At 44.2% G+C, this 23069-nt stretch overlaps 1 protein-coding gene across 1 annotated transcript; it reads right to left on the bottom strand.

Annotated features, from left to right (window-relative positions):
- Window positions 1-18706: 18706 nt before the first annotated feature.
- LOC106489576 (T-cell activation Rho GTPase-activating protein-like) lies at window positions 18707-22530 on the bottom strand. The gene is given in 12 exon segments (XM_067294593.1): window positions 18707-19224; window positions 19227-19371; window positions 19374-19736; window positions 19738-19790; window positions 20040-20157; window positions 20346-20470; window positions 20473-20540; window positions 20638-20746; window positions 21240-21407; window positions 21711-21881; window positions 22165-22231; window positions 22441-22530. Coding segments are annotated over 12 exon segments (1995 nt in total).
- Window positions 22531-23069: the final 539 nt, after the last annotated feature.

The raw sequence follows: 23069 nt of genomic DNA on the forward strand, positions 1-23069 counted from the left end.
CAGTAGGACACCTGAAACTGCTGCTAGAAATATTGTGAGGCTTATTGCAACACCTGCATCTCTTCGTGGCATTAACCCTGAAAGCTTTAAATTTCATGCAGATGGCAAAGGGAAGTCAGGGAGAGGGTTGTTATGGGATGGGGTTTGCTTGGTTAGTGCTGCCAACAATTGTTATTTACAGCAAATTTTATTTTTTAATTAGGATTTTCTAATAAAATAACACATTGTTTCACAAAATAGACTGTAAAATAAGTAGCTGAATTCTTACATGAGAAACTAAATATTGTCATCTGGTTTTGGTAGGATGCACTTGTGGGCTAATCCATTTGTGATAGTAGATTGTTTTAAATCAAATTTGCGCATAGCTAAAAACTTACAAAGTAGGAGGAAGCCTGCTTTTGCTGCAAGAAGTTCCTGCTTTCCTTGAACCTGTCATTCTAGACACTAGTTATTGCTGTTTTTTTGGGAATTTGGAAATAGTTACAATGTCCTGAAATGCAAGATGTATCGACTGTTTTCTATTCTTCTGCCAGCTTTAACTAATGGATTCTTAAGAGCACACTCCTACCGTGTAAATGTAGTAAAATATTTTAAACTGCTTATAGCATTACAATTCCAACAAGCAGCTCAGAAGCTCTTTGTGTTTTCTCTCAGCAGGATTATAAAACTATTTTTTAAATATCACTATCCAAGGTGGAATTTCTTTCACAAATCCCAGATATGAATTCTTCTAGACAACCAGCAGTCATCTGTCTGGACTGTCTTCAAACCGTAGTCCACATGGGCCTCATTATCTCTACACACTGGGGAGAGCAATGCTTCCCTTGAACTTTCACAACATATAGTTCTACTTCAGAAAAAACATAGCTATTTGCCCATTTTTGTGTCTTTCTTTAAGTATGCTTGCTCTGATGCCACTGTATAACTTTCAAATTCAGTAATGTCAGTTGACCTGCTGAGCTAGTATGGATTTGGATTCACATGACTGTTGTTTTAACCAAATGAAATCTCCCAGTTAGGGTTAGATTTCTCTGTTTAAGGAAAATGCATTATTTTGTGTTGATTACTGTAATTTGATTCTATTGGTAATGGAGGAAGAGGTTATTACAGATTATCACAGCTCTTTTACGGCCACTGCAGCACAAATGCTTTTTTCCCTTTTGTTGAAACAGTGTTTTGCTGACTCCAAAGATATCCTCCTTTTAAGTTTGCTGGTATCTGTAACAACCTTAATTTGTATTTGATGCACATGGATGGTGTTCACAATTGTTTTAAGGCAGTGGTGCAGAAGCATTCTCTGTTACTTGCTGTCAAGAGAATCTATATTACAGCTTTCCTGTAACACCTCTTGTTTCACATGTGTCATCTCTAAGTAGTCAAAATGGTCATTGGCTGCAGCCTACAGAGAGTTAATGTAAAGGTATATGCTGAAGCTTCTGCAATTTTCAAGAATCTTCTTGCTCTACCTATTATAATATCGTTTCCCTTTTCTAAAAGCTCTGGTGTCAGCTTTTAATTCAGATAAGAACTGAACTGCTGATTCCTTCAAGACAGGTGAACATTAATTCTTAACTTCATAAAGAACAGCTTCTTGGCTAGTTTAAATAACGTTGTGTAAGTAGCACAGGATCTTCATCTATAGTTTCCAAAGCCTATCAAAGATTTACTTGTTTGATTACCAGGAAACCTCTCTGGTTGTTCCTAGTATTGCCTGAATAAGGACAATGCTTAGAGAAAACAGAGCTGAAAAGATAGGAAGCCAGAACAGGGTTCAGCTGAGATAGAAGTGCCATTGTCCCAGATAATATTTTTATTGAGTAATAGATATTACTTTACTAACAGCTAATAATGAACCTAATTTATTTTCTTCATTTGGGCATTTGGGCAGTGAATAAGATCGAGAAACGTTCTGTACTCAACTGCATATGTCCACAGAGGTGAGAGGGCTCAGCATCTCCTGTCTGTCTGACAAGAAGAGATACAAATGTAAATAATTTGATTACTGCTGACAAAGCATTAAGACTGGCATTGTCTGGCTAGGTAGGACATTGAAAAAGCAATGTTATGCGACTAAAAAGAAGGTGAGTTAGCCAAAACTCCACAGGACACAGGAAGCAGTCTTATAGGTCAATTTACAAGACAGAAGATTATAGGGAGCTCTGTTAGTGGATTTATACTTATGAACTATCCTAAGTCATGGTAGTTCTGGTGGTCATATTGGCTAAAACAATTTCTTTCTGTTCCTGGACACCAATTCTTGCCTTTTCACCAACAAGTTGTTTTTTGGGGGGTGATTACATTTTTTTTAGCCACTTCAGTGATCCATTTTAGCCCAGTCCTACAAACCCTGGTGCCTGGTCACGATGGAGACATCATGCTGCTGTAGAGGGGGAGGTGTGAGAAGAATGGTGCAGAGGTGGGTGGGCTGAACTCCTTAAACTGACATGGCTGTCAAATCTGGCTTATCAGGAAAATACAGTTGAATTTTGTGAATTAAGAAGAGATTTCACCTCAAATAAATATCCATTTTTCTTATGGCAAGCCGAAGGACAGGACTTTCAATGACTAAATTTCAGCTCTGGGGAACTGTGTAAAATGCCCTGGCAGATAGTTTGACAGAAGAGTTTGCTATCTGGAAAACACCTAGAAGTAAAACTAGCCATCCGGCTTTAAATATGTGACATGTTCCTGATGTCTTTTACTTTGAGGTCTCTCTAGTGTTAAGAGTGATTTCAGGATACGTAGCAGAAGAGAGGCACTCCAGTTTCCAGGGAATGGTGATCCAGAACAGTGCAGATGTACTGCCTTGGGTGCCTGGGATCCCTGGTGTGGGGCACTCATCCTTCAAACTGTGCAAACCGGTTTGCAAGGGTACTGCCCCGTGTGCTGGTGGGCCGGGAAGTCGCGAGTGGCACATGCCAAGTAGAGGCTCCTACACACTCATTAGGTTAATAGGAAACATGCCAAAACTGTCCTCAATGTTATAACAGATGATTTTATACACATAAAGATTATTGGTATGTAAATGTTATTGTACTGATGTGTCCCATACTGCTACTCTAAATGCATCTGACAAAGATTTCTATCCTTGCCTGCAGATGAGTGAAGTATATCCTGTTTCTGTAGTGCATACATTTTTAATTTGCTATCAGTTCTGCTACACTGTGAAGGCTCTAACATTAGTTCAGCGGTAAAGTATCATTTAGCTTCAAATATTTAATAACTTAGTCATTCACAGTCAGCCAATCCAATAATGCAAAGGGTGATAGACAAACAGAGTTTGTAGGCCAGCAAAAATTTCTGCATATAACAGAAGTTTGTATAGGAACACGCACATGGTGACTGACTTATCTTATGCTCAAAGCAACAGTCTTTTCCAAAGATGTGGGCATTTAACATCCAAGCACTCCACTTACTTTGCTTTATTAAGACTACCAGTACAGTGAGAACCCAAGCCCCAAATAACTTATCCCTGCCCCAACAAAGAGCAAACTAAGAAACAATGACAAAAACCTTACCAAAAGCAATGAAGCTGGCAAAGGAATTGAGTTGATTTTACTTAATATTTACTGTACATGTAAGGAAAACTGAGCAATGTCTAGCTGAAGCCAGTGAAAGAACAGTGAGCAACTGAGAGAAAAAATAAGGTTCCAGCACTTTTTTCTTTATAATATGCCTGAACTGTAAAGGAGGCACAAGACAAATGCATAAACAGATTCAGCCTGACCGTAGATGCTTTTGTTCTACCATGAATAGTGTCCAACTAATCTGGGAAGTGCCTCAACCCTTGAGTATCCCCCTTTTTCTCTATGTATTCTCCAGAGTTCTGCTTTTTGGACCTTCCATCTTAAGCATTTACTCCCTACCTGTAACTACTACAGAGGCAAGGTGACTTTCCATCTCAGTCTTGGTAGGTGTTGGGTCAAGCCCTCACAACACGCATGTGGGACCACTTCTTTTTAAAACCCAGATGTTTCAGGAATTCCTTGGACTCACCCAGGAAATGAGAGGTCTGAGCTAAATGTTCTCTGCAGCTTTGGAGAATTAAATTTTCATCTCACAGGGTGCCCTAACCACTAGCTCTATGGAGATACTTCTGTATTTTGCTTTGTTTTTATCCAGTAACTGATCTAGACTCATGTCTGAAAGAATATCATACAGCTAGTTTATTATCAGGGTGAGCAGCAGTTCTTCCATTTCCAACTTCATTTTAAAAGGAAATTGTGAACCTTGCTTAGGTCTGTCAAAGAGAGAGACAAGCACATCCCCTGATCATGGGGAGACTCTGAACTCTTAATCCCAAGTAGGTGGAGATACCAACCTAAAGTCCTGGCTCAGGCTTTCTCACATGTTCCTATGACCCTGCAGGTGATTTCCACAGGTGAGAGTGAGTCAGAGGAGAGCTAAGAGGAACAGCCAAGTTCACATTTTAGTGTGAAGAACTTAGAACAAGTTTCAAGCTTACTCTCAGAAAAGATACTGACATGTCATCAGTGTTTTAGGGAGTGACACTTAAGTTTCAAGGTGGTTGCATTCCTGCTGTGAGTGGAGAGGGGAGACTGTGACTATTCAGTGAAAACATAAAGATAGGAGTCATAATGCAATCCCAGGGAAAGGCTGTTGTCAGCAAAAAATGATTGGGGAGACAAGTGGGATTTGTCGTCTTAATCTACTAGCACAGTAATGTGTCATTCAGGCTTCCATATCAAACCTAGCTTAAGTTTTGTCAGCTCACATGGTGGGCAGAACCAGCATGTGACAGCATTATTGTATATTCACACCCCTCTTTAAAGCTGTTTTGATTTTATACATTTCTGTCATGTCCCTTTTCCAGACCATCAATGAATATGCTGAACAGCAAAGTCATCTTCCCTCCAATGTAAAATGTCTTAATATTCCTGTCTTTTTTCCCTGTCTTTTCATCAATGCTAATCCATGCGTGGAACTTCCCTCATTATACTATGACAGCTTATTTTCTATAAATCTTCTGTAAGAGGTGTAGTCAAAGTTTTTTTGAAAATTGATGTACCCTGTATTAACCAGTTCACTATCAGCATGTTCACTGACTCTGCTAGAGAGCATTATAGATATCTGAGGCATGACTATCTGCTGCAGAAAATGTTCTTTTTCCCGTTTATATCATTTTCATCCATATGTCTTCCAATTCAGTTCTTTATCATAGTTTCTATCAGTTTGCTCAATATAGCAGTCAAGCTTACTGTTTCTCAGATCTCCCCGCAGTTTTTTTTTTTTTTTTTAATGCATGTCATATTTGCCACTTTACATTTCTCTGGTACATAGGATGATTTAAACTATTACCAAGTCATGGTTAACCAGCAGTTTCATATACAGCTTCTCTTAGAAATCCTGGGTGAATACTCTGGTCTCATAAATCAATTAATTTTATTTTGAAAGGTCACTGACAGTTTAACTATTTAGGTAACAATAAGAGAATTTTTAATGCTAATTTGGAGTGCTATTAACTTGAAAAAGGGATAAATACACCTCACTTTTTTTGAGGGATTAATGGCTGCTATTAATGCTGCTTTGCAGAATGATTGCATATACTAGGAATACTAAATGGCAGTTAGGAAATCAATATGTATTTCATAGAAGTATAATAGTGGGTGCTACAGGTGAGGTACATGGTTTGAACATCAAAGGAAAGAAAATCCCATGGTTTCCAAAACTACAGAGCCACTCACAATAGTTAAAATCATACGTGAGATTAACTTTTCTGAAGTTATTTTTAGAATCTAATAACAGGATGTTCAGATTAAGAAATCTGATATCCTGTTCAGTTATCAAGTAATAAACCAAGTTTCATGCATCTCCCTCTCATTAGCCTTCCATATGACAAGTGTCCGCCAGACACCCAAGGGTGTCATGAACCAACAAGTGTTTTGCCTCCTTAAAATATACTATGCAGTCATAGACAGGACTGCCATGGTCCTGATGCTCTCCAGTGTTTGAGCATAAGTTTATTCCAGAATTTTTATCCAAATAATTGTAAAGAATCACCATAGTTGCCCTGTTGCTTTCAGTGGAAGATATGTAAAAGCAACCCCCCAGACATGGTTTTGCCTGAGCAGAAGATCCACCAGAATCACAGGAGTATTTTTGTAAATAAAGGAAGCAAGGCTACAGCTCAGTAGAGAAGGTCTGTATAGTAGAGAAAGAATAAAAATACCTTAGTTTCTTCTGGAACTATACAAAAATATCTGCAACACATATTCCTCTTTAACTAATGTTGTCTCACTAGACAAATTTTATCATTTTGTGTGCCCCAGTAAAACTGGGCCTGTTTTATAACTGTATCTTTTATATTGCATCAAAAAAGAACTCTGAAGAACAAAAGAACTGTGAATCTCATTTTCACCTTTTCCCCTCTTTGTCAGTGATAAAGGAGTTGTTGGTATTTGTATAGTATAAATTCATAAAAAATGAATTGTTCAGTGAGCCTGTAAGAGTAATATAAATAAATCTGAAAGAACTACTATTGTGGAGGCAGGTTATTAGACTGACTCATGGAAGCACTCTGCTCTAACAGCCATCTAATGGCCTCTCTGCTTCATTTTTCTCAGGTCACAATGGTGACTTTACATTGACTAAATGTTTTTGCTTAGTACAGAATCTTTTTTACAAATTAGTAATGTCCTAAATGAGGGGAGGAGTGGGATTTCCAAAGCACTGGCCAAACTCTGCTTCTGTGGGAGTTGATCAGAAGCCTGAGGGAGAGGGATGAGGCAAAATGTGAGCATTGCTAAGCGGCCCAGCAGGCGATATCACTGATGTGCTTCTGGGACTCAGCAGGGTGTAGGACAAAAGGCCCTTCCTTCAGGAATTTTGGTCTAGTAGTCACATTTATTTTCCCTGTAATGTTCTGAATTGTTTCATGTAATGTGAAGCACTTGTACATGATGTATAATAGATGGATATGATTCAAATGTACCTTATGGATACAAACTTGGGGTTCTGGTTTCCAGAGTGAAGCTTTAAGAGGAGTGATATACTGCCTCGGTTCCTTCCAGCTGTAGGAGCAGAAAGAGGCAGTCTTCTCCACATCCTTTGCCTCCAGAGCCATCCCCAAAGATAAAACTTCAATGCCTTAAATAGCTTTTTGGTTAATTAGGTAAGTTCATACTAACATGATCTAACTAATTGTTTTTATCTTGAGTACTTCTACTAGCTAAGACTTCCATTACATACTTTCAGGATTTCACCCATGTGAAATGAAGTAATTTTCGACTCCTGGCTCCAGATGCTGGTTTTCCACCTGAGACTCGATTCTTTCTTTCTCCTTTTGTCAGAGTGCCAGGAACTGCAGTTGTGGGGAAATCCTTCCAGAAGCAGAATGAGCCAGGCACTCAGCTCTGATGGGCCAGTTTCCTCATCTTACCACAAGTGGTGCCTTCCATGGTTACAGCAGGGATGCTGAGGAGCATTCTGGACACAGTCCTACACTGAGCATGTAAGGGGACTCTGCAGCCCTTGGTGGGGTGATGTGCCGTGTTCTGTACTGCCCATGCACATAAACTGGGAAGTTCTTGTCTATCAGTGAGGACCAATCAGCCATCTTGTTTTGCACGTAGAAGTCTATTCTCTGGCTTTGCAGGTGCATACGTGCTCTTCAAAGGTTTTTGCACCAGGAACAACCAAAACAGATGCTTGGTAGGCCTCCCAAAAGTTCACTCTCTTTGAGGTAGTCTACCAAAAGCTGAGTCTACTTAATGACAGTTAAACAGAGTGCCAGTTCTATTTTTATTCAAACTGCAAAGACTTCCAGAGCTGATTCTTCTAAAGATGTTTCACAAGGTAAAAATAGACGAGCCTTATCTCCAAGCAGAGGTGGATAGAAAAGAAAGGTTATTCTGATGAAGACTTAGTCTTAGTCTGGGTATCTATCTAAATATCTAAGTAACTCAGTCCCAGAATCAAGTGGCATAACTACAACACAATCATTTTCTAAATTATTACATAGAATGAAGACACCCTTAGCAGCTGTCTCTGAGTTGAGATAACTGCAGGAAAAAAATGTATCTCTCTCTTGCTCATCTTTGATTCCAGAAGCAATGGCAAATAGCAAGGTCCAAGGAGTCTCCACCTGCTAGGGCCAAGTAGCACCCAGGAGACGCATCAAATCTATGGGAGCTGGAGCCATCAGTATGAGGTCCTAAGCTGAAGACCAAAGGCATTAATCAGGATAGACCTTTGCACAGATCTCAGGTGACAGTTCCAAGAACTTTTCTAGATCTGGTAGTTTTACAGTACAGCAGCATTAGTTACAGGCCTGCAATCAGATGGTGTGACAGAATCATGAGACTCTAGCTAAAGAGGAGAAGAAAAAAAGCTCCTGCAAATTACTCTTCTCAGATCTCAATTCCTGTGAAATGGAAGATGTAGCTGCTGCCATTTCCATATCAGATGCTTCCAGCCAGGAGCAGGGGGCACATCTCAGCAGTCTCACAATTCAAGGTCACAAGAGGAAAAGAGGCTGCATAAAAATACTCCAGAGTTCAGAGTTTTCACTCTGGCTCCTAAGTGTCTCCTGTCTCCCACCCACAGACTGGTAGAGATTAAAGCAGTCACATTACGTTGGTACAGTGTTATGTCAAAAGCAGAGGAAGAGTGAGAGGGCAGGAAGGTCCTTATTCTTTCCAATAGACCAAAAAAAGGTGAGGTGTGACACAGACTTTGATGGACTAAATGACTGTAAAGTAAAAGATATTTAAATTATTCTGTCACTGTGCAACACTAAGCAGTTAAAGGTATTGGGCTGCAAGTCCAGAGACTTCAGCCTGCCTTGTTTCATGGTGACAACCATCACTAAGAATTTTTACAAATAGATACAAATGCAAAGGAAAAATAGCACAGTTACAGCTTTTAAAATGTAAAGTATGGGATACTTTATTTTAACTATATCTTTTAAATCCTTTATATAAGACAGAAACCCTTTAGGTGACAATCTCTTAGGATGAAATGGTCATTAACTGCCTTTTGTTCAGGGAAACTTGGTTAAGCTGGATGTGGTATGGAAGTTGCTGCTACTGTTGAAATCCAGTTTGCTTTCCCAGAAAATGAAACAAACAGAAAGTGAGAAAGAAGAAGGAAGTGAGAGAGTAAGAAAGGGAAAGAGAGAGGGAAGGGCAGGAGAGAAAGGAAAAACAGCACAGCAAAATGTGCAGCTCTGCCATGGTGCTGCCTGGCTTGCTGCTGCAGCAATGGCCAGCCATAGCATCATCTTATCAACAGCCTCAGAACTGGCATATTCATGCCCATGTCATGTTAGGCCACAGTTTTATCAGCCTCTCTGGTCCCAGGCTCATAGCTGTGTTGCAGAAGATGGAACTTTAACTAGTTAAACCAAACTCTTATTATCTAGAAGGTAGAAAGGACAGATAGGGAAAGAAAAAATCATATAGGGAAGCAAAAGGACATACAAGGGAGAAAGTGATAACAGAAATTCAAGTTTCACTGAAGCCTGGAAGGATGGTGATGTCCTCAACTTGCTCTTTCTCTGGCTCCAGTTTGCCAACACATCTCTGATCAGATGGTATAACATCAGAGTGCCTGACTTTATCTCAGGATCCTGAGAGATGTGAGAATGGCAGCTGTGATGGTGAAATTTGCTTCCTTCTGACTAGGACATATTTATAATTCTTTCATTTTCCTCTTCCCTATTTGCCTCATTCAGTTTTTTTAGAACCCATGTTAGGAACAGTGAATGCAATGGTCAATCTTCTTAGTCATTTTTCTTCCAATCTGGCCTTTTTTCTAAACATCCACTTTTTGTTCATTCATTTCCAGTTCCATTCTCTTTTATTTACAAGTCATTCATTTACCAACACCATGGGGTTTAACAATGGCTCTTTTTATTTGGACTAAGCTATTTTGTTTGAACATTTTGCTAAATTTTATTAACAGATTTGTGTGAAAAACTGAGTTAGATTTTGGTTATCTTGGACAGCTTAGAGCACAAACCACTGCACAAGAAAATACAATATAATTTCCAAAGCAAGACAGAAGCCTATTAGATATTTAAACACAGACATGAGGAATTTGCAAGAGTGGCCAATAAAATGGACAATTTGAAAAGTACCTTTTTCACTGCTTCAGTAGGGAATTCCAGAGATTCATTAGTTTGCCTGGAGGACTCAGTATGAAAGCATTTTTTCCCTGAGAGTCAACATGAGTGTGTGTATTGTTTGTGTTTTCTATTCTGCGCTTCCTTCTCCCTTCCCCCCAATCCCCCAAACATATTTTTTCTGCTCTGGAAAAGTGGTAAGACAAGGTAAGATAAAGTAGGGGCTAGAACAACCTTGGTGACTGCAGCACATTGGGGCACGGTGGTGTGCCCTGAAACTTCCCCTGGACTTTACAGATGAGGTGTTACCCAACTTGTTGTACCAATCAGAGGACAGCATTTATCATCCAGCCTTCTTTCACTGTACCTGACTGCATGCACTGTAAGACTCCAACAGACCGTGAAGAGTTCTTGTGCTCTGGAGATGCAACCAGTATTATCAAATGCAGTAAAACAGTAATACTATAAAACAGTCAAATATGAAGTGCTATGATGTCAAATGAACTAGATTTGTGACGCTGATGAACGTTGAAGTGAAACTTGCACTTTTAGCACCTATTCAGTTTATACTGAATGAGTGACCTCAGTCAAAATATTCAGGGTTCTCTATCCACACTGTAAAAGTCCACCTGGCAGCTCTTTCTAAGTACCAGTGGTAATAAATCTTTCTTCATGCTCAGTATGGTCAATAAATTATTAGAGGTTTTCAAGATATATCCACTATTAACAGAGCTGATTCTATCAGGGATCCTAGTTTAGTCCTGACCCTTCTCACAAAGCCCATTTGAACTTGCTGTGCGTGGTTTTACATAGCTAGTAATACTGCCTTCCTGGGAGCCTTTGGCTGTGTACATGGGTGACTCCCAGTGCCACAGGATGACTTTTCATTGTGTTTCACAAAGTTAAGGTGCTGCTCACCTATCTCTAATGTCTTATCTGAAGCGTTTTTGACTTCTACAACCAAACACCACAACCAAATGCTAAAATTGCCAGTCCTCATCCTTATATCTCACAGGCACAAGAGTGAATCAAAAAAATTTATACTCTGGAGACTAAGAGCAACACCCATCCTACCAGGGTTTCTTTAATTGCACAGATCCCAAGCTGTGCGTATTGTCTAAATCTGGTACAGACAATCCTAAGCATCAGGATATCTCTCCTAGACAGTACACAGAGGAAAGATATGACCAATCTGAGCTGCCTTAGCTGGTGTAACCTATGAAAGTGGATGGTGGCTGTGAAAGCAATGGGAGTGAAAGTGGGAAAGTATCCACCAAAATCCAGCAGGATTCATAATTCAGAATCCACCTGGAAGAGCTCAGTACAAATAAACAACTATCATTTAGCTGTGCAACATATTTTTAAATAAGGAGGAAGAAAGCAGGAAAAAGAAAGAAGAGAACAGTCACAGCTTTACCCTCTTCAGCCTTTCTGTCAAGAATGGGTTTTATGAATGCCATGGTTGAAGACTAACAAGCACTAACATCACAGTTAATTTGCCTCAGTCAGGAAGATTTTCTGCTCTCTGAGGACCCAGATGAGAGAAGTTCTAGGTGGAGGTTGGTTGCTGGGTGATGAAAGGTGGAAATGCAGTAAGAATGAATGCGGCATCAGCGCTATCTATACTTGCATCTATTTTGTGAGGGTGAATTTTCACACAGCTTGAATTCTTATCTTAGGGAGTAGTCTTCAGTGTAGCAACTATGGACCAGAGAAACTAAAATGAGGACCTGGACCATCTTACTGAGGAATTTCCCCATAGTATGTGATAAAAATAAGAATTGTCATTTCTTACCTCAAGAACTCACCTTTGTAAAGTAGGCTGCTTTGCAAAAATGTAGTCACTAGCATGAAAATATTGTTAAAGAAGGGAGTGCAAAAATATCACAGCATTCATACCTACAGCTGGTCAAAGTTGTTAAAGTGAGCAGCAAGGAGCCAATGAGGTTTTAATGAGTGACAGATCTCCTGCTTCTGAGAGGGAATTTTCACATAACATCAGCAAAACTAAGCCACCACAGGGGGAACAAACCACACCTCTCAGCTCTATTGTGTGAGATTTCTGTTGTACTGAGCAAATGAATTAGTGTAAGGCAGCAGATAATATTGGCATACAGATAGTTTAAGTGTGGGAGAGAAATACAAAACTTATTCTGCTTAGAATTCATCTTAAAAAAAGCAGACAATAGTGGGGGAGAGAAACTGAAGTCAGTCTGATTCCAGGAGAGCTCAAATGATACAAGACTTCAGAAGATAATCCTTCTTTTATTTGATCTGCTTGACAATACAATGTCTGAAATAAACAGCCTAGTTAAGAGAAGAAACAGAGAACAGCTGGAAGCTCCAGAAGAACTGGAGGAGTAAACCTCTGTGCTAGCTATATTTGTGGTGGATTACAGGGCAAACTAAAAAAAAATAGGGATTCCCATCCCTAAGTTTAAAGAAAATAATAAAGACAATTATTATGCTGCTTATACAAAAAGTTTTTAAATCTATAAAATAATCATACTGCATAGAAAAATCTTTGCAGCAAAACTAGAGAACTGAGAGTTCCAACAAAGTCAGTCACACCAAAATTACCAGGTTAAATAAGGAATATTGCAGAATATTTGAAGAAATGGCCAGATCATGTGAAGACCTTCAGGCCTAAATGTCACAGCTGGCCCAGGTGATTTGGGGACATGAAGCTGGAAGCACCCTGGACCCACCGGAACTTGTGGTTGGGAAATTTTCATGGAGCTTGTCTTTGTCAAGCCTTAAGAATGGAGCAGCCATTTCAAAGTAGCTGCAGGGCTACTTGGAGGAAGATCCTGGTTTCTTAGACATCGTTTCCTTGTCCTTAATAATGGAAGAAGAAGAACTTCATTGAGGGAGTCAGCGTTATGGTCAAGGGACAAGATTTCAGTAAGTCTTAGGCTACTTCTATCTTTGATTTGCTTTTCCTTGGATTAAAAAAAATTAAAAGTTTAATTTCTGCATAATACATAATCTAAGTATTCTAATTTGCATTTTCCATCTAGAAACTAGTGGATAAATTTTGCTCTTCCTTGAATATATGTATTGACACGTATAAGAATTTGAAAGCCTGAACTGAAAAATACAGAGTTGTTAATTTTACGGTTGTAAGAAAATGGTCAAATATCTTGCACAGTTTGACAGTCAGTGTCTTTGCTGGCCAAAACCAGACAAATATATTTGATGAGTTTAGTATTAGATCTACTGTTTTTTCACCTGAAATGCACTAGAAGCCATTCCAGGATTTGAGGACAGGTCCTAGATATAAGTGGTCAAGCTGTAGGGGCTTTTTAATGGACTGTAGCTTCTGAACCTGTTATGGCAAATCTGCTGCTTCAGGACTTCAGCAGGCTTGAAGTTGAATATAATCCAAGAAACTTCTGTTACCTGCCTGACCGTCCCTGTTGCCTTACGGCACTGTTAGCATTCAGTTTTCTCCTGCAGTTCGCTGGGCCAGAGAGACAGATTGCTCTTACTTGACATTCTAACCAATTTCTGAATTTCTTGTTGGTAATTTTGTAGTCATATTTCTCAGAGGGCATTCTGATTTTTCCATGTGCTCCTGGCTAGATTCTTTAGGCCAAATATAATTCCAGTGCATGTAACCCATTACACACGGCTTTATACATTCCTACAACACAAGACTTCACTGGTCCTATTCTGTAAATGGAGGCAAAAGGTGTGGATTGCAATCTCAGATCCCAGTGCTTTGCTTTGCCCAGAGCAGTTTTCGTTTACTGCCGACATTCAAGTCTCAGGAGGCAGATTATGCATACAGGGTCTCACTTACACCAGCAAGGCTGCACATCTGTCCAGGACAGCTGGATGCCAAGTGACCTGATCAGAGCAGTAGCTCCAACTGCTTTCAGGATGCCCAGAAATCCTGAATAAATTACCAGTGCCCAAGTGCACAGCTCTGTCCAGGAGCCCATGTGTTCTGGTTATCCGCACAGTGCACTCACCATGTGTTGGCCTGTTTCCTGTGCTGCCAAAGCAGAATTACAGAAGTCCTGTGGGCCTTCTTCAAAGCCACAGCATGCAGCTGTGTGATTGGGCTGCTTCTACCCAACACTGAATGTTTCAGGGTTTTTACATTAGTTTCTGCTTTTAATATTTGGGAAGGGAGGAAGGGAGGAAGGAAGCATTTTATATTTTTAATGCTTTTTGATTTACTTAAGTGGCAAATAAAAGAAGAAAAAATAAATCTAAAATATATTTAAGTTTATCTACAACTATTTATGATGGCAGGAACAGTTTACATGGCATATTCTCAGTCAAGTTCAAACTGATTGCTGGATTTGGATCCTTTCCACAAGTTCAGTCTGACAGAGCTTTTTCCTTGCAGCATGGAGTATTCCTTCTAAGATAATCTAAACATATTAGCTTCTGTCATTTAAGAGTCCTGAGGCTCTGCTCTCTCTTGTTCTCTGCCTCTAGCACACACTTTAGTCTGATGAAGACTGAAATGCTTTACTTTAACCAAAGCCAGTGAGGCCTGTATAGAGTATCTGCGTGAAATTTAATTGCCTGTAATATACAGGAGGTCAGTTTAGATGTTCTAATGGTCCCTTCTGGCCTTAAACGATACAAAATCTGTTAAACAAGCCATTAAAATGTTACTGTGTCTAGTAATCATGAAGAAAACTAAAGATTTTATAAATGCCCCTTAATTAAAAGGGTTACCCTTTATAGTCTGCATACAAGTTCTAATTAGATATTTTAATGATACTGCTAAATGTAGTAACTGGTTTGTATAACCTAGAGTTTAACAGTTACTTGTTAATAAGGCATAGTGTACTTCTGGCATCAGAGCTGTGCTGAAAGTGTAGTAACACTTCTGTGTTATATTCCTGACAGCCTTTCCTAACAAAAATTTGATTAGAGGATAACTGTAAATCCCGGAGATGATGTTTAGCCTGTACATTTTTTACATAAGAGGTCTGGTTCCTGCAGTGACTCATTCATAATCCAGCCCATCCAGTACAATGGTGTAACAGCTGAGCATGCCCTGTCTCAAGATCAGTGTGTGGTACAACTCTGGTGTTGAGCAACAGAGAGGCAAAAGCAAGGATGATCAAGTGAGGGGATCTGTTTCCTTTCTTGCACTGGAGCCTCTTCTAACCGTGCTATGCTACCGGCACAGTAGAGGATCCTGTCCATGCAGACCATACTCAGGTGACAAGCAGGATCTTCATGATTTCTGGCTGGGACTAATCTGGAAATATTCTTTAACAGATTGTGATTATTTCTTGCAGCCCTGCTAGGTGGGTGTTTTCTGTGGGTGTTTTTTTGTGTTTTCTGTCAGCCCTAAGCAGGACCATGCTCTAGCCCTGAAGCCAACTAGTGTAGCAGGGCTCAAATCCATATAGCTCTTACCCTCCAAAACTGAGAGGCTGCACCGAAACACATATTGTGAATGATTCCTAGTGCACACAAAATCAAATATTCTGCCCAGGCATTCTCTGGGTGTGTGATAGCTGTCCCCCACAAAATTTGCACCAAGGACTACATGAAGAAATTAACAGTGTGGCTGACTGATTGCACAAGTTCATTCCCCTGCCCTGTTTAGTTTTAAATATATGCTTTTTTAAACATAGAGGTAATTCACATGAATTTATTTAAAACTTGCCAGGTGCCTGGAGGAACAGGAAGGAAGCAAAAGAATGGCTCAAAAATAAAACACTGCTCAGCAGACAGTAGAAAGTTATTCAGATAATGTCTTAGCTGTTAGCTTTTGAATCTTAAATATGTGATTTTTGCCTTTACTAAACTCTACATTTGAAGCTGGGAAGCACAGCCTTTTTAGGAAGGAATCTACCCAAACCAAGCTGATCCCCAGCACCCAACTAGAGGCTCAGAAGAGGCTGGATCTGTAGAGCTTACTAGCAGAGTATGGTGAGTGGATGATAAGACAGACATGTGTTTAACTACTGTGTGTCAGATCCATTTCTACAGAATATGTTGTTTTAACTGCTAAAATGAGCATATTTTAAGAAGGCATTTTGATCAGTATGTGCCTCCCATTACAAGTTCCTGTGGGGAAGAACCACAAATACCTGAACACAGTCAATCTGCAAGTTCATGTAGGAGACATGAAGGAGTGTGTAACAACGATCAGAGCTCTTCTCTGACAAACCTTGCCACTGCATGTTCTAGATAATTCTGACATACCCTTAATTGGATTTCTGGAGGAAGGCTTTTTTTTGCCTTTTTCAGGGTTTGTTTTGTGTGTGTCTTGTGGTACAGTAAAGCTGTTTTTCTATTAGTGAAATAGTTTGGTCAGGCAGAGGTATTTGGCTAAGAGATATCTTCTACACTCAGGTAACCCTAGAAGTAAATTTAGCAGTGCTGAGGCATGGGCCCAGGCATTTAGCCTCCCAGTTGCTTTCACTGTTAGACGATGTGATGTAACTGCAATAATTAGAGTCAATCAATTTATTCCTGATAGGTTGCTATTACAGCAGCTTCAGATTCTCCCAGTACTGACAATTGATTTGCTCAGGTTCCGATACCAAAAGAGTTCAATTTTCCTGGTCCTCTACAAGTTCCACCCAAGAGAGCTTGAATAAGACCTCCTTTAGTTCTGTGTCCTCTTGTTCTATGATTTGGTAGCCACCAATCATAGTTAGGGTCAATATAATCAGCACAAGTTTTATGCCATGCACTAGTGCATGCATTATTCAGGTTCAAAGGTACATCCACTGTCATTACTTTTGGAGCCAGAATAATAGGCGGTCACCAATCATGCAGTTGGCTGAAGTGGGGGGTACTTTTCAGAAGAGGCTGTTTGGGATGTATGATACAGTATCAGGAATAAGTGGTCCCTTAATTTTGTCCATTTGCATTGCCTTGCCTGTTGATTATTCTTAGAGTCTATGTAAAGATTACCACAGATAGTGATGTTGCTCTCATTGTTTAGAGTAGGAGGGTAATTCTTGAGGGCCCTTAACATGCGACTGGTTGCCTTCCATGTCTGCAGTACCCATTTCACTCTCTTGGCAAAGCCATGTTCGCTTTCCCGTCCGGGGTTATCACTTGCAGTTCCACTTACAGGAACTTTAGATCTTTGGGTTAAGGTAACAATACTGCCTACTAACAGTCCTTGATCTTGTGCTAATATAGATGCTATTACTCCTGTAAGTGTTCTTAAAGATGGGTTGTGGCCCATAAAGGGACTGAGTCTGGATAGGCACAAAGGGCTTCTTGCTCCAGTGCCACCTCCACAGCTCTGAGCTCTGCCAGCTGGGCCGAGCTGTCCATTGCCTTGGCTGAAGCTTCTCTGGGCACTACCACTGCAGCACCAGCTTTGCCTCTGCCTCCTTTCCCCACTCACTTGGCGCTCCCGCTTGCCACCCGCACCCCTGCTCTTGTCTCCCCGTCCCAGGGTGGCGCCTCACCTCTCAGGGAGGAGGGCGGAGGAGAGCCCTCCATATGTCCCCTCCCACTGCCTTCTCAAGGAGGCTTTTGTGCTACCCCCCCCTCCCCAGTGGCTAAGGGCTTACCAGTTACATTTTGCTTCCAAACAGGAATCCCCACACCCCCCAGCTCAACTTCCCTTCTTGAGCCAAGGCCTTGGGAGTTAGCAGCCCTTCCTATGCAGCCAACAGCACTTTCCCCAAGGGCAGTGTAGTACCCTTGGGAGCCTTGCCAGGATTTAGAGCTTAAGGTAACAGGGTCATCTTTTCTCAGCTGCACATCTTGCCACAATCTCCATTTACATCCCTTTTCACCTAGGCCTAGAGGTAGTGTACGTGGACATGCAGGGGGGATGGGTCCCACAGATGGGGAAGCAGACATTTACTTTGTAAAGCTTTTAATGCTGCAGGAGGTTTTGGTTCCCAGGTCCATACGGAGATTTTCTTCAGCATATCACACAGAGCTCTGGCTAGGATCTTGACTCCACAAAAGTGCCATCTCCAAAACCCTGCTTGAGTTCCTCCTCAAGCTTGCAGTATTTTTTCATCACAGGGTGCAGAAAAGCTTTGTATCTCTGCTCACATAAGTTCTGGCACACTTTGCGCCATCCTCCTAGCCACTGGGTGCCAAGGAATGAAACCTCTGCACTTGGTCCTTGCTCTCTGAGCTCCCTGATAGATTGTTTCCTTCATTTCTGCCATCACTTGTTGCCTGGAAATGCACGGACAAAGCCCATCGCTGCACAGGAGTCCTTGCCGCTACCACTAGCGGACAACGGCTTACAAGTTACAACTCTTTTTTAAAGGAGAATCGGCACACAGAGTTTGATCATCCTCACTGATAGCCCTTATCACTTATGCGTAAGTGGGCATGTAGGCTGTGTGGGTCCCATGGATCTGTAAGCAAAAATGTAAGCTTTTGAAGCGTTTAAGACTTCGTGATGCTCTTTTGCTGCCGGTTCCATGCCAAGTTTCTTGTCAGCAAATCATGCAGAGGGCTTCCCATAGTGCTGAGTCCAGGAAAGTGTGACCTGCCAATCCCAACACTCCTTAGAAGGCTCTCAATTCTTTTTCATCAGAAGGTGCGGGTATGCTTGGTATCTCCGCTAAGGTAGATTCTGGCGCAGTTTTCCCTTCTCCTGTCCAACGGGTGCCTACGAATGTAACCTCCTGACTTGGTCCTGGACAAGAGTCACATGGGGCTCTCCGTCCATAAGCTCCAGGGCTCACAGGGAAACTCACACGGGACTTTCTTCCAACAGGAACCTTGTGGCACTCCCGCAGTTTCCCCCTCAGCATAATTCACTGCAGAAACGCTGTGCCCAAGCACATCCCTTGGAGCCTCCTCTGCTGTGTCCTGTGCAAGGCTGGTGCATGGCAGGGCAGCAAAGCATCCTGCTTTGACAGTGTGGATCTGGCGGCAGGAACTGTAGGGGGGAGCTGTAGTGTTCAGGCAGGTTTTAGGAGGCTCTTCATAAGAGGGTGGTCTTCCCACATTCCTCTGCTCCAGCCACCTCTCTAAAAACTTCCTCAGCTGACTGGAAATGGGGCCTTGCTGATTCAGCACAGGCCATGGCTTGTTACAGTCGGGCCTTTTTTCCTGGACAATTCTGCAGGAGAACTCATGGTCTTTCCTTGCAAAGCTGTCTCTATGAAAATCCGCTTTTCCAGGTCCCCCAAATCTTGCACTTTCTTGGAGTGTTCTCCTGCGAATGAGCTGCAGTGCTCTCTGATCTCCCTGCCAGGTGTCCTGCTGTCCTCAGGGGCCTTGATGGGAAAAGCCTGCAGCCTATTGAAAAAGCTTTCTGGGGGCCTAGTGGGTGAAACTAGTGGGGAGCTGGTGAAGAGCAAGCCATGCAACCAGAAAAAGAGCTCTCCAGGGAGCAGCTGGAGGATATTTTGGGGACTGAGTGCAATTTGATAATTGCCAAGGCAAGACTGCAAGGCATGTTTTCCACCGCCTTCTTCTCCGACCTTAGCTGCTCCTGCTGAATGGAAGAATGGTCCTCACTCGTGATTACCTCCAGGTCCCTTCTCCTGCCTTCAAAGTTGCTCTGGGAGGACAGGTCTGGCTCCGAGAAGCTCCTGTCCAGCCTGCTGAGACCATTCTTCAGATTAGTCAGTGCAGGGGCAGAAACACAGCTTGGATAGCTGCTGCTCACAAGAGCGCTTCCCCCTTTGGGCTGCTCCAGGTCAGAGGTCGGGCGGCTGCCTTTCAGCTGCAGGCTCGCGGCTCTCGCCGGCAGAACCGTTTTGCTGAGCAGCTCCTGGCTGTTCTGTGGGGAGGAGTCTGCTAGATAGCTTTTAGTGGCCCTTGGAAGATACAAGGGGACTTTCCCTGTGGCACCACGCAGCCCTGGCAGGTGCCTTTTCAACCGCTGGAAAGCGTTCTCATAGAAAAGCACTGCCATAGCCTAGGGAACCCTCTGCACCTCTCTGCATTTCCACAGATATTGCCCTGTAGGCAATTAAAGAGTTGGAACCGGCAGCCTTGGCCCGGGACAATCGTCACTCCATCCTCATACCTGTGGAGCTGTCTGCGTGCTCCAGGCACTCCTTGGCCAAGGGCCTGAGCAAGAAGGCAATGTCCTCCCCAAACGCTGCGGCGCAGTTCTCTACGAGGAACTTCACCAGCAGCGTGACCTGCACACAGAAAGCCACTGAGTTCAGTCCGAGGGGCTGCAAACGTCCTGAGCAGCCTTTCGTGCTCCTGACGGACGTTTCTGTCCCCACAGCTGTAGCTCTCTAGCTCAGAGCCTCAGGTGGCCCGACAAAAAAAAGGCAGCCTTAGCCTCAGCTCAGGGGGGAGCAAGGTGCTCAATTCAGCATACCTTGTCATTGCTCGCTTTCAGGATGTCCAGCAGGAGCATGCTGTCTGCGTCAGGGCTCAGCAGGTTTGGCCCCACACAGATTGCCAGATTGCTGGCATCCATCTGGTTGCTCTCAGCCTTTTGCTGATGTGGTGCAGCAGCAAGAGCAAGCACTGGAGCAAGAGGAGGTTGGCTCTTGGCAGCTTTGCAGCCACCCTAAGGGAACACAAACAAAAGGCAAGAGCAATGCAGGCTGCAGGGGCCCCTCCTCCTTCCTTGGGGCCAGAACAGTGGCCCTGGTTACAAAACTTACTCTTTCAGTTGCTCAATTTTCTCCTCCTGGCTTGGCTTCTCCAGCGCAAGCAGCCGCTTGTCATAGAGATTGGCCACGAGGAGTTTGGAGGGGATATTTCTCAGGAAGTTCCGCAAGGCCAAGGCACTTTGATGAGGCTCTCGACAATACCACCAGGGAGCAGAGAGGCAGCATCCCCGCGACTTGGGCTCACTAGGAGGCAGCTAGCTTGGAACGACGCTCGCCAAGCTGCTCTGGCCACTGACAGAGCAGTGGGCTGTGCAGGTCCATGCCAAGCACGTTGGTCTCAGGGCACGAACGAGACCCAGCTCCTATCCGCCTGTGGTGCACCCCTGCATCTCAGGATTCCTCCTGGAGGGGCATGCTGAGGAGGAGGCAGAGGAAGTGACTTTCCCAGGGGCATGCAGGAAATCAGGGGCAGAACCAGTGCAACTGCAAATCCCATGGCAAAGAAAGATGCCCATCTCTCCAAAGCCTGAGCCATTGAGAGTGGCTTCAGTATGCTTTTGGCTTTTAGAGTCCCACCCAGGTCAGTCTGGGCACTAAAGTGGGCCCGTGCAGATTCGCCATGCGCTCTCCCAGCTACCAGTCAGCACAAATCACCTTCAGCACCACTGCCAACAGGCGCACAGGCTTGCTCACCAGGTCAACGTTCCCGCCTCTGTTCAGCTTGCCTTTCAACTCCCGGCAGGCCTTCTTGCTGGCAGCTTTCCTGAATATGCCCTCAGTGGCAGGTCCGTATACATACAGTATAGCCAGGAGCTCCTGCAGGAAGAAACAGACAGTTTGGGCCTTGGCGGTGCACTCTGCTGTACTTGGGTTCCTAACTGGTTCTTGCTCCATGAGATGACCTGGCAGTAAGCTGATTAGCAGTTGTGTGGGATGCACCAAACGCCCACATCTGATCCCTCTTTCACCTGGGATGAGACCTGGCCCTCAGGCTGTGCCTGTCAGAAGGATGTGTGGAGGGGAAGCTCCAGCATCGCCTCTCTCCTCAGAGCCCCAGCACAAGTGCTGCCTCACACAAGAAGCCAGAAGCAGGAGACCTCTCTCCCCAGGCTTGCTTTCCTGCACTGGTTGGGGCAGGGCATCACCTTGCCCACAGATGAGGGCCAGAGGCTGCCCAAAGAGAGCCACCCGGGGGCCAGAGCCCAGCTGCCCTGGGCAGTCTGCGGTGGCAGAGGTTCCTCTCCAAGCCAGGGGCCATGAGATCACCACCTTCTTCCCTCCCTTCGCTCCACCTGCTGCGAGCAAAAGGAAAGCAAACATGGCTTCAGAAAATCCGGCGCAGACACCTGGGGTGCCTTTGCTCTGTGTGCAGCGCCACGTGCTGCGGGGTCTCCTCCAGAGTGTTTACAGGCACCGAGGTTTTGCATGGGGAGAGGAAACAAGAGCAGCTGCGGCTGCCCACAGGGCTGATGTGCGCCGGCGTGTCACCGCTGGTGGCGGGACAGGCAGCCTTGCAGAAGCGCCACTTGGCAAGCAGGGTGCAAGAAGGCAGCTGCTCGCTTTCTTTTTCGCACTCACCAGCCGAGGGGCAAAGTGCCTCTTCAGTGGCTGAAGGGTCCGCCCGGGGGCATTTCTTGGCTTCAGCCTGCAAGAAAGGGAGGGCTTCAGCTTAGCGAGCCGCCACACAGCAGCGAGGGCCTCGAGCGAGCTGCTCCAGCTGCGCAGGGATGGCCATGCTCTCCCCCGGCACGGGGACTTTGCTCCCTTTGCACCCCCGGCAGAGCCGTCCCCACGGTGCTGAGATACCGCCCAGCCACAGCCAGCAAGGGCTGCGCAAAGGCAGCCCCTGCTCACCTCTGCCAAAATCAGCGCCTCCACGGTCCTGGCAGTCAGCGACGCCTCCTGGGCGAGAGAACAAAGAGCCTCCGTGAGAAACCGTCGCATGGTGGGCTTTGGAAAGCCAAGTGGCTCTCGGGCTGGAGCGGAGGCTGCGCGGACACTTACGGGCCCGTAGAAGCCGACCACCTTGGTGAGGAGCCGCAGGGAGGGCAGGCGGGTGACTCTGGCTCCCGGGGCTCCTTGGCTCTGCCTGTGCACAGGGAAGGGCGCACAAAGAGCCCCGTCACCCCCAGCCCTGGCTGCTCTCCCCCCTGCCAGCCAGCCCAGCGCTGCCAAGGGCCCCTCAGTCCGCACAGCCTGCAGCAGCGCCGGCTGGGAGCACGAGCTCTCTAACGCCCCGGCTCCTGCTCTCCTCCTCTTGGAGACACACAGCAGTGGCTCGGGGTCCCCACGCCTGCAAGCCGGGAGCTGTGTTGACAGCTCCCGGGGCTTGCTGCTCGTTTGCAAGCACCAGGCTGAGCACCTCCCGCTGCTCTGCCAGGAGCTCCACGTGGCAGTGGGTGCACCTTTCCCCCACCGCTGAGCGGGCACTTCCGCAGGCAGCTCCATCGGCAGCACTCCCCCGCCCTCCACCCTGGCACCAC

The sequence above is a fragment of the Apteryx mantelli genome, chromosome 3 (assembly GCF_036417845.1).
Source record: "Apteryx mantelli isolate bAptMan1 chromosome 3, bAptMan1.hap1, whole genome shotgun sequence".
Taxonomy (NCBI): domain Eukaryota; kingdom Metazoa; phylum Chordata; class Aves; order Apterygiformes; family Apterygidae; genus Apteryx; species Apteryx mantelli.